Consider the following 14,038-nt stretch of genomic DNA (forward strand, 5'->3'; position numbering starts at 1 on the left):
ACATTCACCATTCACACACATTCATACACTGTGGCCGAGGCTGCCGTACAAGGTGCCACCTGCTCATCAGATAAACATTCACACACATTCACACTCTGATGTGCAGCATCGGGGGCAACTCGGGGTTCAGTGTCTTGCCCAAGGACACTTCGACATAGGACTGCAAGGCAAGGGATCGAACCACCAACCTTCCGATTGGCAGGCAAGCGCTCTACCACCAGCCGCCCCATGAACAGAACTGCTATTTTAATGAATTTAAGCATATCTAATCATTTTTATGCTGATATTTTTATTTCATCTTTTTATACTTCACTTACTATGTCTGAGATGTTGTCTGTATGTTATTCTGTCTTGTAGGTCTGCTGAGCCAAAGAAGAATTTCCACCCTGGTGGACAATAAAGATGTATTCTATTCTATTCTAAAATCACTTGATTTCTCAGCTACAGCCGCCGACCCAGAATCAGAATCAGAACTACTTTATTGATCCCCAATAGGAAACTCTGTTACGTGGTTCTGAACCTGCTCTTTTATGAAAAGCACAATGAGGTAACCGTTGTTGTTGTGATTTGGCACTATATAAATAAAATTGAATTGAATTGAAAAGAAGAAAATACTGGAAAGAAATGTTGGAAACAACACATTTTTAGAAACTTTTCTTTTGATTCATGGACAAAGTTTTCTGTGGGTGGATGGATAGGCTATAGGAGACCTTGGACTTCTAAAATCTTGACCACAGCGCTGCTTCTTTGTGTTTAATTAAACAATGGGGTGTTTCATTGCTCATGACACAGCTATTTATTTGTGAGATGAAAAGTTCAATGTTTCTTTTTATTGTCTGTATTCCTCAATCTAGGTTAGACTACAGCTGTTTAACCAAGATCTGGAACAAATAATGAAACACTAACATACAATAAGGTACACAAAAAAATAGGTAGTTAATGATTAGTTACTGTTTTTGAAAGCGTAATGAATGATTTGTTAAGCCTTTAATTGATATAAAACATTACAAATTGTATAAAGCATAGCTAATCACAGAGCAGAACCTCTCCAGCTAATCACAGAAACAATTTGAAAATTTGATCATTGTTTTCTTTTTGATATAAAAAGTAACGATCCATTTAAATCCACTGTTAGCATTAGCCGGAAGTTCCTTCATGATTGTGTGTCCTGATAAAAGACAATAATGAACTGAAATGACACCGGATGACTGCCAAACACCACCTCCTCAACACTCCTTAACATTGCAACACGAACTACATTGTGAAGTTTACAGTCAGACGATGACAAAGCATGATTATAAGGCACTGCCCCAAACTCAATCTGAAATCCACTGATTGTATCACCTGCAGCTTGATCAACCTGTCCAGTCCCATTGTGTATTTTTTTTTCCATTTATAATCACAATTTCAGCTCTTGAAAAAAAAAAAACGATGCACCGTTCTGTACAGATTGTGTACTATAAGACGTTAATTGATATAAATAGCTTAAAAACATTTTATAATGCATGGTAACACTTTACAATAAGGTACACAAAAAGGGTAGTCACTGTGTTTGAAAGAGTAACGAATGATTAGTTATTCTTTTTCAGAAGGGCAGTTACCCTTTTTCAGAAGATAACATTTGATTAGGTAACCTTTTTTAAAAGGGCAGTTACCCTTTTACAGAAGGGGGTAGTTACCCTTTTTATTCCTTACGTGTCTGAAAAAGAGTAATCACCCTTCTGAAAAAGGGTAACTAATTATTTGTTACCTTCTACCCTTTTTGTGTACCTTTTATGTACCTTTACCTTTTGCTAATGCTGTGTTGCTGCTCATCTTGCTCCCAGAAGGGTCGTGTGTTTTCTGCCCTCTCAATAACATCGATGGAATAAAAGACACTAGCTTCGTGGGAAAAGGGTAATTTTTAAATCTGGTGATCAGAGGAACCGGAAGAGGAACACGCATGGATTACATCTCGGGTGTACCCGGCATCACCCCCGTCGTCCAAAATAGAACCATGCAATTTGCGTTTTCAGTCTGGTACAGGACATAACATAGCCTACTGGGCTATTAAATAAGATATGCCTGATACTGTAGCTACTTTCTTTGGTAAGGACTAAAGGTTATTATTGCGAACTAGCTGTGTGACATCTGTCGTAGCGTCAGGCCATCCACCATCTGTGGAAGTGGGACAAGGGAACAGATGGCGCATCCGAGCCGCCCTGCAGGGCTGCCGACGCTGACTGTTAGGACAACACTGGAGATGAGTATCAGTCAATAAAATAAAAGGCTGTTGTTAGCTTTTGCACGCAAGGCCAATATTTTGCAGGCATGGCAATGCCAGAGTGACTTGTTTACGGGTGTTTGACAGGAAGCATTGCAGATTGACCAGATTGATGCGCGACAACTCGATCGCTGGCATCAATTTAATCCCTGTTTGACGTGTCTCCAGCTCGGTGAACAATGGTTGACAACCGCTACGCTACAGCTCTGGTCATCGCCTGTGTGCTGAGCATACTGGCCACCGTGTATCTTTCGGTGGCCATCGGGACGCAGCACTGGTACCAGTACAGCAGCCCCACCGTGCGCGGAGAGGCCAACGTGTCCGATGTGCGCTCCATGTATGAGGAGTTCATGGACGGGGAGTTTGATGAGAAAACCTACAGCGACACCCTGTTCCGCCTCAACGGGACTGTGGGCCTCTGGTGGAGGTGTGTGCTCGTTCCTGCCAACGCACACTGGTACAAAGAGCCAGGTATGTTAACTGACCTAACCTGCCCAATGACACTGTATGTCACTTTTACACACAGATTAGTCATGAGCTTCTGTCTCAGACGTCAGATTATCTCAGACCTGTGTTACCCTTTAATTGTAAATAGCATCACTTTGTGTCTCTCGTGTATTATCACAGAACTAAGCTGATTTTTTTGATAAATATCTGTTAAACATCTGGAGGCTGAAAATAGGCTATTGGGGGTTGTCTAAGGTAAAATATTTCAGTGTATGTGAAGCCACCAAAATCCTGTCAGATGGATTGGTCCTAATGATCAGGGCTGGGTTGCCAACCAGGCAATCCAGACGGAATCCAAAAACCCCAGGTTTACTCCCTCTCTGGTTATATGTATTAATTTTCTTTAATTTGCACCACTGAAGTACAATATAAACTATGAGTCACAGGGTTTTAAGACTTTATTGTGTGAGTTTGTAATATTCTCATTGTGTAGTGCTTAATCAATTGGCTTTATTGTTTTGTAATGCCTTGGGCAAGATAGTATTATTTAATTATAGGATTACTGTAAGGCGGCAGCCAGCAATTACTTGCATTATTATTAGGTCTGACAATAATTTATAACTAAGTTATTGTTCAGTGAATACAATGTTAGACAATTGTGAGAAATGGCCATCATTATTCCCTGAAGCCTAAGTAAACATACATCATAGTAAACTGGGAAACTAGCCAATCTACACATTTGAGAAGCTCGTACCTTTGAATAAAAGGCAAAAATGACTTAAAGGGGGTGCCCTGTTAGCTCACCTGGTCAAGCGTGCGCCCCATATACTGAGGCACAGTCCTTAATGCAGTGGCCCATGTTTGAATGTGACCACCTCTCTCTTCCCCCATTCCTAGTATTACATAAAATATACTATGATATATTTTATTGCACCACTGATCACCCCCAGTATCACAGTTTTGTTTGATGACATCTAATTAGATTTATAGGAACACAGCTGACAAAGGTGTACTGGCACTGAAGCAAGCCAAAAGTCGCGTAGGAATTCCTTTTATATTTTTTTAGACAGGTTTGCTGTTGTGCAATCACTCTTTTACTTTAGCTGCTTCAAAACACAGACTTGGACAGTGGGCATCAATGATTCAGAGTGACAATGAATAGTTCTGTTCTTGCATAAAAAGATTGACATCCCTTTTTTAACTTAAGTGACATGTATTTATTCCTGGCCATTATTAGGGTCAGATTGTGTTTGTTTTACATTTCTTCACCCAATTCATTGCTTTCTTTGTTATATTCGGCATTACTAACAATTTGACTGATCTTTTAAGCTTTTGTAGAAAATATCTAAATATCTCTATATTCGAGTTATGCTTTGAACATTGTTGTGGTTTTTAACCCTTTCTTGTTTACTTTAGTTACCCAGCATTTCCCTGTTTGGCATTATGAATGTATATTAAAGGCCATATATTGGTAAGCTACAGTGATCCTTTTCACTTAAATTAATTTGAACGCAGATGTTGTGAAGATAGGTTATAAGCTGTTGGGGGTTGTCTAAGGTAAAATATTTCAGTGTATGTGAAGCCACCAAAATCCTGTCAGATGGATTGGTCCTAATGATCAGGGCTGGGTTGCCAACCAGGCAATCCAGACGGAATTCAAAAACCCCAGGTTTACTCCCTCTCTGGTTATATGTATTAATTTTCTTTAATTTGCACCACTGAAGTACAATATAAACTATGAGTCACAAGGTTTTAAGACTTTATTGTGTGAGTTTGTAATATTCTCATTGTGTAGTGCTTAATCAATTGGCTTTATTGTTTTGTAATGCCTTGGGCAAGATAGTATTATTTAATTATAGGATTACTGTAAGGCGGCAGCCAGCAATTACTTGCATTATTATTAGGTCTGACAATAATTTATAACTAAGTTATTGTTCAGTGTATACAATGTTAGACAATTGTGAGAAATGGCCATCATTATTCCCTGAAGCCTAAGTAAACATACATCATAGTAAACTGGGAAACTAGCCAATCTACACATTTGAGAAGCTCGTACCTTTGAATAAAAGGCAAAAATGACTTAAAGGGGGTGCCCTGTTAGCTCACCTGATCAAGCGTGCGCCCCATATACTGAGGCACAGTCCTTAATGCAGTGGCCCATGTTTGAATGTGACCACCTCTCTCTTCCCCCATTCCTAGTATTACATAAAATATACTATGATATATTTTATTGCACCACTGATCACACCCAGAATCACAGTTTTGTTTGATGACATCTAATTACATTTATAGATATGATATTTATAGATAATCTTTTATCACAATTGTTGTTGCCAATTAAATCGCAATCTACTAATCATTTGATCAACTAATAACTGTTCACAGCATAAATTACATAAAAATCAGTATCTTAATCCCTAACTCTCATTAAGTTGTACCATTTTAATTAGTAATTCACCTTAAAAAATGTGTTTTTGTTGCAGTGAAGTAGCATTTAAGCAGTCAGAACAGATAAGGAAAAAGTTTCCTCTATGCATGTTGCTATTGCAGTGAAATAAAAATTAAATAACGTTCGTAATCTTTTTCAGATGTCAAGGTTATGCTAGAGTGTCGAAGCTTCACTCTACTTCAGCAGTTCACTCCAAAGTATAAAGAACCAGGCAACCACAACAGTGGAGAAGACATGCTGCGCACATGTAAGTTCAGTCACAACACATTTTCCCCCTTTTGAAGTGATCTAATGAACCTGTAAGAACTAGCCTCTTCTCTGCGTAGTTCGTTAATTATGACCAATATATGGTGTTGAATAATACATTGCCCCCAATCAGGGCTGCGTCTTCTGTCATGCATAATAAGGTGAGGAAATAAAGACTTAGTAACTGTTTCTGTGTCTGTGTGCATATGTGTTTAGACTTGTGGAGGTGCCAGTTTCTGCTGCCACTGGTGTCCTTGGGTCTGGTGGTGTTGGCAGCCCTGACTGGGTTTTGTGCCTGCCTCTGCCGAAGTCTCACACCCACCCTTGGCATAGGAGTACTTCACCTGCTGGCTGGTAAGACCTGTTCAGCAACACCAACCCACTTGTTAGTAACTGGCAGATGTGGCTAAATAAGCTTGAGGTAGTCACAAGGGTTCCAGTTTTAATCCAAGTCTTTAAAAGTAATGTTCAGAATGTGACCAATCCCAAACTAAATAAATAAATAGTCCATTCAGGCATTAACATACAGACAACCAAAAACTGTTAGAAAAAAAGTACTTTCCCTGAATCCATTAGGTGGAACACACCTGCTAAAAGAACAAACACGGTATATTCTTACAACCATGCTAGCTTTAACCTGACGCTGTGCTTTGAGCTGTGTGCTAATGTCAGCATGCTATCATGCTCGAAAATAACAATGCTTACATGTTGATGTTAAGCTGGTATAATGTTCAACATGGTATAAACATTATATTACTAACATTTACAAATAAGCAATAAGCAGAAAGAAGATGTGAGGTTGATAGGAATGTAATTATTTCTATAGGTATTTAGGTTATGAACAACAGTATAAGGTCAAATGTGTGTTACATAATGTCAAATTCTACCACAACTTGACAATCAACGTGTTTGCACAGAGCCTTGTTGTTATTCCACAGTGCCAGTCAAGTCAGCGGGCCAATCACATGGTTACACCTTAACTGTAATCATACTATTGATGGTGCATGTTTTATAATCACTTTGTTCCTTGTGCCCTGCAGGCCTCTTCACCTTAGCCACAGTGTGCTGCTACCTGGCGGGAATGGACCTGCTCCACAGGGTGTCGATGCTGCCTGATAAGGTGGATGGCTCTCTGGGCTGGTCCCTCTACTTGGCCCTCATTTCCTCCCCACTCCACATGATGGCCGCTGCCCTGCTGGTGTGGGCAGCACGCAGCCACAGTCAGAACTACTACCGTATGACCGCCTACCGGGTGGCATAGACTGAGATTCAGCTCTGAATCTTGGCCCTGTTTAAATTTATATCCCACTCTGTCATCTAGATGCATTTTATAATGTTCTCAGAGGAATGTGATGTGGATTAATCTGTGCGCTATTCCCTCTGATGGATTAAAGTGCATGTAGTATATAGTAATGATGACCCTGTCTGTCGCGATAAAGGATTAGATTTTTATCTTTATCTACTGGTTACGGGAATTGGTTTTCAAAAGGTCAACCAGAAAGATGTGTATAGTAGAACATATTACACATTCTGAATAAGAAGTGGGCTCACATTGAAAAAGTGAAAAGAAACAAAGTCATTGCTGGCATTTAGGAATGCAGAAACATCATTAAAAAATAAAGTGGAAGGAAGAACAGCTGTCAACATGATCAGACAAGATTTAAACAAATCCTTAGATTAGCCAAATTTATTTGAAAGAATAAAAAAAAAATTAAGGCAACCAATTAAATTATTACAGAAACAGGTTGAACTTTGACCTATTTTTTATTATATTTTACTGTAGATGTGCATGAACTGTTTCCTAAACAATGAGGAATATTTACTGACATTTCTCGTTCTCTTATCTGCAGCTAGTTTCATGCCCTGTCCAATCTGATTATAGGAATGTTGCTGTGTTCCCATTGTACCTAATACAGAAATATAATAGCAGAAGCATAATAAGATCCTTTTAGAAACACAACGTTGTCTATTTAAAGGCATTTGTGTTTGGGAGTTTCATCAATCTAATACAGATTACCCAAATTGTAATAGGAATTGTCATTAAAGTATGCAATTTTTAATAAGCATGCTAAATTTGCTGGATTCCTAAGACTGTTGTTGGCTATGTCCTATGATGTAATGTACAAATCAAACAAAGAAGATACACACAACTGGATAAAATCTATCACAATTGTGGACACCTGGGAATTTTTCACAAACAAAAAGTATGAAATATTTTAAAACAACTCATTAACGGCAGGTGTGTTATAAAGTCGCAAATTAATTTGAGGTTTACAGGTTATTACATATACAGTATTCACATAAAATATACTTTATTAAGTTTTGTGGAATGGCATTGGTACATACCTTTTGTTTTACTGACCTATTTTATGCACCACTGATCACACCCAAAATCACAGTTTCGTTAAATGACACATTTATTGGAACACAGCTGACGTAGGTGTACTGGCACTGAAGCGAGCCAAAAGTCACGTAGGAATTCATTTTATATTTATTTAGACAGGTTTGCTGTTGTGCAATCAGTCTTTTACTTTAGCTGCTTCAAAACACAGACTTGGACAGTGGGCATCAATGATTCAGAGTGACGATGAATATTTCTGTTCTTGCAAAAAAAGATTGACATCCCTTTTTTAACTTAAGTGACATGTATTTATTCCTGGCCATTATTAGGGTCAGATTGTGTTTGTTTTACATTTCTTCACCCAATTCATTGCTTTCTTTGCTATTTTCAAGCATTACTAACGTTTTGACTGATCTTTTAGGCTTTTGTAGAAAATATCAAAAAGTTATGTTTTAAACATTGTCGTGGTTTTTAACAATTTCTTGTTTAGTTTAGTTGCCCTTACATGCTTACAGACATTGGCATCATTTTGTAAATATAGTTGTGTTTGTTATTATTTATTTGATTAATATTTGTTCATTTATTTTTTATTCACTTGTTACAACCATTTCAGTTCAACAGGAATGAATGGAAACAGCGTTTCCCTGTTAGGCATTATGAATGTAAATTAAAGGCCATATTTTGGTAAGCTACAGTGATCCTTTGCACTTAAATTATTTTGAACGTATCCTGAATATTGCTGTAGTGGTCCATAGTAAATTTCTATTTTTTAAAGATGTGTCCCAAAACAAAATAAATTTAGAAAAAAAAGTCTTACTTTACTATGCCGTATATTTGCAGATATGTCACCAGTCTCACAGTTTCATAAAACTAAAGAATGTCTGTGAAATGATGCACTGTATGTGGTCTGATGAGTCTTATGAGAAATTAGATTGTATTTTGCATATTCAGACTTTTACGTCAAGAAATCATTCCATCCCCCAATCTACTGGAGCGTAAATATAACAGCAAGTGTCCATGTATGACTGCTTTTGTGAATCTACAGTGACGGTCACTCTCCAGTTGTGAGCTGAAACAGTTAATAAATGTACACCTAAATATTGTGTGTGAATGTAAGCGGGCGTACACGTGTGTGTTCCAAGCAACTGCTCTTGTTTCAATAAAAGCTTTTCGTAAAATTTATTTCAGAGTCACATCAGTCTCATCATGTTGTGTGTGTCAAGTCCATCCTCACTCCTCTTCTTCTGATGCAAATTCCTGTTCGTTAGCTTGTTGCTGTTGCTCCGTCTGCACCCGGATTGCAGGAATTGTAACACATCTTTTCCTTGCCAGGGAGAGAGCAATGCCCTTTTCATAATATGCACATTCATTGATGAAGAAAGGATAAAGAGGTTCATCGCCTTTATACCTCAGAGTTTCACCTGAGAAGGTCTGGAACAGTGGGTCTTCAGGGTGGAGCAGGCAGAAGTCTCGGTCCTGTGGGGAAGGACAGCCAATGAGGTTGATACTTTATGAGCAACACCTTTGAGATTAAACATTTGCAAGGCAATCTCCATTTATATGTGCGTGGGTTAAAAGCAGCAAGGTAGCAAACAACAGGTCAAAACCAGCTCCATACTACAGAGTTTATAAAAACTGCAAAATGTTTCAAAGAACAGTTTTAAAGAAAGTTGCTCAAGTTAGATGAGCAGTCAGATATACAGTAAATGGGAAGCCACTCTCATATCTGCATGCTAAATGTGAAGCTAGAGCTAGCAGAAGATAAGCTGAGCATAAAGACTTAAAGCAGGGGGAAACAGCTAGTCTGTGTTTGCATTAGTGCTGATGGTGTGTGTGTGTGCATATGTGTGAAAATTAATTTTGCCTCTAAAAGTTGGCAATACTGTCAACTTTCCAGTTCACCACCACAAGTTCCCCAGCAATTTCGAATTGCACTTTTATAAAACTGGAAACAACAATTTGAAAATTTGATCAGTGTTTTCTGTTTGATATGAAAAGTAACCAGCCATTTTAATCAATAGTTAGTATTAGCATTAGGAAGTTCCTTCTTGATTGTGTGTCCTGATAAAAATACTCATTGAACTGAAGTGACACTTCAAACGTCACTGACACACAGGATGACTGCCGAACACCACTTACACAACACTCTGAAACATAGCAACACAAACTACATTGTGAATTTTCCAATGCTAGTTATTTATAGAAAGGCTGCAATGCCAGTCACAGACGGTGACAAAGCATGACCATCAGGCACTACCTTCAAACTCAATCTGAAATCCACTGATCGTATCAGCTTCAGCTTGATCAACCTGTCCAGTTCCATTGTTTTCTTATTGCAATCATAATCAAAATGTCACCTCTTGAAATTTGTAACAATTGTAAGAAAAAAAAAACTACTGATTGCTAGTCATTTGTAACATAGTAATCAGTACCCTGCCTTTCAATAATACGTTGCACCATCATTTAAACAGAAAAAAGGGCAACACTTTATTTGATGTAGTTACTTTTTTTATGTAGTTACTAGTTACTACACGATTCCTATAACAATATAATTTGTGACCAAAGATAGGTAAATTAGGATTTGGAGGAAAAAAGCTCCACCGTGAATTATAATTTATTATTAGAAATGTTAGAAACTCTCATTATGTTGAATTGTATGCTAGCTTGTTGACAAATTTCACATTTTGCATGTTCAGCAGGCCTACTGTGCACTTACTAAAAGACTGTCTATGTTACACCAGTAATTCATTTGAATTAACTAATTGGATTTGGAGCAGGTTAACCTTTTTTCTGTAATTAATACCAAATTACAGAATTCTTTCTTTAACCCTAAAAATGCATTTATTGAACAATTTGATAAGTGACCCAGAAAAACAATATGCAAATTACAAGCTGTTAATAATAGTTGTACTGGTATGAAAACCATGATATGGACGTCATGCCATTTGATGATTGCTGCTCTGATAAGAAGCCATGCCAAAGGAAGACGCCCCACCCTGTATTGTGATCACTAAAGCTATTAAACACACACACACACACACACACACACACACACAAACACCCTCACACAATTCAATTCAATTCAATTCAATTCAATTCAATTCAATTCAATTCAGAATTGAACAGACACTGTTATTTTTCTATTATTCTACTATTACTTTTTGTTTCTTTTTTGTTCATGTCTTTAGCTGCCCTGTATGTAAAGTAATTTATTTTTTTATATTTTTGGCTTGTTAGTTTATTGCTCCCTGGTTTATTTAAATTCAGCTCAATCCAGATTAGTAGCATTTAAATCTTGAGGGCAACTTCTGTTATAAAAGCTCGATGCCACATATAGGTTTAAGAATATACCTGGACTTGAGGATGAATGGCTGCTGTGATGTTTCGAGTCTCGCTGTCTCTGGGAAGTCAATATGTTTAATCAAAGTGAACACATCCACACATCCTCCTTCAAAAATAGTACCTGTAAATGAAAGAAAGTTTTAAAACAAGACCAAGAAGGACTTAAAAGATGCACAGATTTGGGACATTTTGGAGACAAATAAACTCCATTGGTATTCTGATTTTAGTTGCACCTGAGTTGAAGATACGGACCCAATCAAGCATGTGCTGCACACCAACTTCCATTGTCGTATAGATGTTTGACCTCACCACACCGTGGGGCTGTGGGCCGATCTCCATTGCTGCAGGAAACAGATTTTAGATGATAAATATGATTGATTAGCCAGCATTCAAATGCTTTTGATAAACAAGTATTATGGTAAAAAAAAAAAAAAAAAAAAAAAAAAAACCTTACCAAAGCCATGTTTTCCCACTGAATCAAGGGAATATGATTCTTTATTAGAGATGTCAAAATGGATGTACCTCATTGGTACATCTGGCATCTGCTTCTGAAAATGACATGTCACTCTCAACTTTAGATTTCTGGCATTAACAAACTCAGTTCTTTGTTCCATTTAAGTGCTCCCAAACCTGGAAAAACTCTCAAACATGCAGGGTGAATTGCTTTTACTTGAGTGAATGGGAACTGTTTGTGCTTGCCTGCAGATATCTAAATATGTGCAGGCAGATCCAGTCACAGTCAGAATACGCAATGAAGCACAGGCCCATGTTGGCAGTGGTGTTGTGGAGGTCACAAACAAGATCAACCGCCTCAGGATTTCCTTTTGGACCCAGCATGGCGTTCAGTTCTCTGGATCTGATTATCTCGTAGGGGGCATCGTCTGGTATGGGACCACTGGAAGACAGAGAAACAATGTGATCACAACTCATCATCACAACTGCTTCCAAGAGCATCATCATCTCTCCCCGACTTACTTGAGCTTGGCGTGGGTGAAGCAGCGGTTGAGGTCTGTGTCGGTGTATCTGCGGCACTGCTGCATGGCCCGTGGGTTTGACAGCACAATCAGCACTGACAGGGGTTCTCCCTCCTCCTTCTCCATCACTTTCTTCTCTTCCTTCAGCATCTCTCTCACTAAGTACACCCCAGACAGCTCGTTGCCATGTGTACCGCCACACACAGCGACCCGGGGCAACCTTGGCAAACACACCACCTCGTCTACCTCCATCTGAGTGAGAGTAGGCAGAGATACAGTTTAGAAGGTGCAAGAATTTGAGGATGTACACAAAAAAACCTTTGTTTTTTAGCCTATATCACTGTATATTCATCCAGTTTTGAGCAGCACATGCACAGATAGCTTTGCATTTTCTCTGATCGTACACTATTTGTGTCTCTTTTTATTCCGTATGCATCAATGCGCATGTATATTTGATTTTCCCTTTTGTTTCACTCAGTGGGAGGTATCAGTTACTCCAGTGTGGATGTCACTGAGCACATTTGTAGACAATAACTGCAACACAAAGCAGAGATATTGATTTGTGAAACCTTACCTCGCTGTTCTGGTTTGCTGGAAACTGTAAAGGGGCAGTTCCGGCTTTAAACCCTAGAAATGTAATGTACTCTAAAGCAGCACTGAGAACACTGTTTAAAGTCTCTTAACTCTAAGTAAAACAGGGTGAACGGTCAGCTCCACATTCACAAATAAGAGATTAAATGAATGACAAGGCATCGTACGGTACATCTTACCCTGTCCCTACCCTTTCTCTTCCCTCTCCCCTGCCGTTTACCCTCTTCCACCCTCTCCCAGGCTTTCATGCAGTTTCACTGATTCAGCATTCCCATCCCTCCCTCTGTACAGGCTGTAGCTGCCTGATGCAAACTCTCACCGTCTCTCTATCACTTCTTGTCCACTGCACTGCACTGTACTACACTGTAGCGTAGGCAGGGTGTGTCCTGAGTGTGATGTGGTGCATCGATTGCTTCCTTTGGTCCCAACCAGCTGTCAGGTCCACCAAACTGTAAGCCCCTCCCAAACTCCCCATTCCTCTCTGCCCCATGTATAGGATGGTAGGTTCCAGTCTGCCTTTCAGAAAATTGGCTGAAAATAAATCTGCTGGCATGACACAGCAGTAGAGGCACCTGTGTGTGTACAGTGAAAGAAACAGCTCTTCTCGCATTGAAAATAGAGAACCAGCTGGTGATTTAAAAAGAACACAGATTTAATATTAAACTGTAATTAAAAGGAGGTTGAATGCTGAAGAAAAAGTTAGAATAGCAGGTTTATACTATTTATCATCAATACATTTATATGAGCTATTAGTCTTTCTTTTTTACTTTAACTCATAACATATTCAACCATTTGATAAAGATGTCTTACATTAGTTTTTTTAATTCTGACCAAGCTCTGTGAGGCTGTTCTTTGAGCAAAACGCTAACATACAGTACATGTGTTTAGCAGGTATAATGTTTATCATGTTCACTTTTAGACTTTAGTGTTCATGCGCTAAAGACAAAGTACAGCTGAGGCTGATGGGAATGTCCTTACTTTTGCAAGTATTTGGTCATAAACCAAAGTCTGCACCCAATTACGTGACAACCCATCCACTAGTGGAGACACTAGGGCCCCTGGGCCACAGTGGTAGACAGATTTTACCATCCACAGAGCCATAAAGCTAGGAGTAATAAATCTGTCAGTGCTGTCTATTTGACATTATGTGTAACAGAGACACCGTAATGGCATCAAGGCCTCAAACATACTGTATCTATGTCAGTAATGCAAGTCCTTGTTGTTTAACACAACGTTAACGTCAATACTGATTTAACCGTAATAAGCTAATACCGTCGTAAAATGGCCCAGCCCTGGATTTGTCAGTCCACCTTTAACTTTTACTTCATGCAGCTTTAATGCTTTGTCTTTTTTTTTCTTAACTCTGAAAAGCACTATTTTGTTTA

General features: G+C 38.6%; 1 protein-coding gene and 1 pseudogene across 1 annotated transcript; one reads left to right on the top strand and one right to left on the bottom strand.

Annotated features, from left to right (window-relative positions):
* The first annotated feature begins 1,932 nt into the window (after positions 1–1,932).
* LOC116678393 (claudin domain-containing protein 1) lies at positions 1,933–8,928 on the top strand. Its single transcript, XM_032508314.1, has 4 exons — positions 1,933–2,734; positions 5,299–5,406; positions 5,622–5,759; positions 6,446–8,928. Exons 1-4 carry the CDS (start codon positions 2,443–2,445, stop codon positions 6,664–6,666), a joined length of 759 nt encoding a protein of 252 aa, XP_032364205.1. The 5' UTR covers positions 1,933–2,442; the 3' UTR covers positions 6,667–8,928.
* Positions 8,162–13,051, bottom strand: LOC116678392 (N-acyl-aromatic-L-amino acid amidohydrolase (carboxylate-forming) B-like; annotated as a pseudogene).
* Between the last annotated feature and the right edge of the window lie 987 nt (positions 13,052–14,038).

This window comes from Etheostoma spectabile, unplaced genomic scaffold (assembly GCF_008692095.1).
Source record: "Etheostoma spectabile isolate EspeVRDwgs_2016 unplaced genomic scaffold, UIUC_Espe_1.0 scaffold00007218, whole genome shotgun sequence".
Lineage (NCBI taxonomy): Eukaryota > Metazoa > Chordata > Actinopteri > Perciformes > Percidae > Etheostoma > Etheostoma spectabile.

Bases quoted from the DNA above. Each gene is read 5' to 3' on its own strand.
- LOC116678393 (XM_032508314.1), top strand. From the start codon at position 2,443: ATGGTTGACAACCGCTACGCTACAGCTCTGGTCATCGCCTGTGTGCTG. The intron at 2,735-5,298 runs GTATGTTAACTG...AATCTTTTTCAG, and splicing joins ACACTGGTACAAAGAGCCAG to ATGTCAAGGTTATGCTAGAG. The intron at 5,760-6,445 runs GTAAGACCTGTT...TGTGCCCTGCAG, and splicing joins AGTACTTCACCTGCTGGCTG to GCCTCTTCACCTTAGCCACA.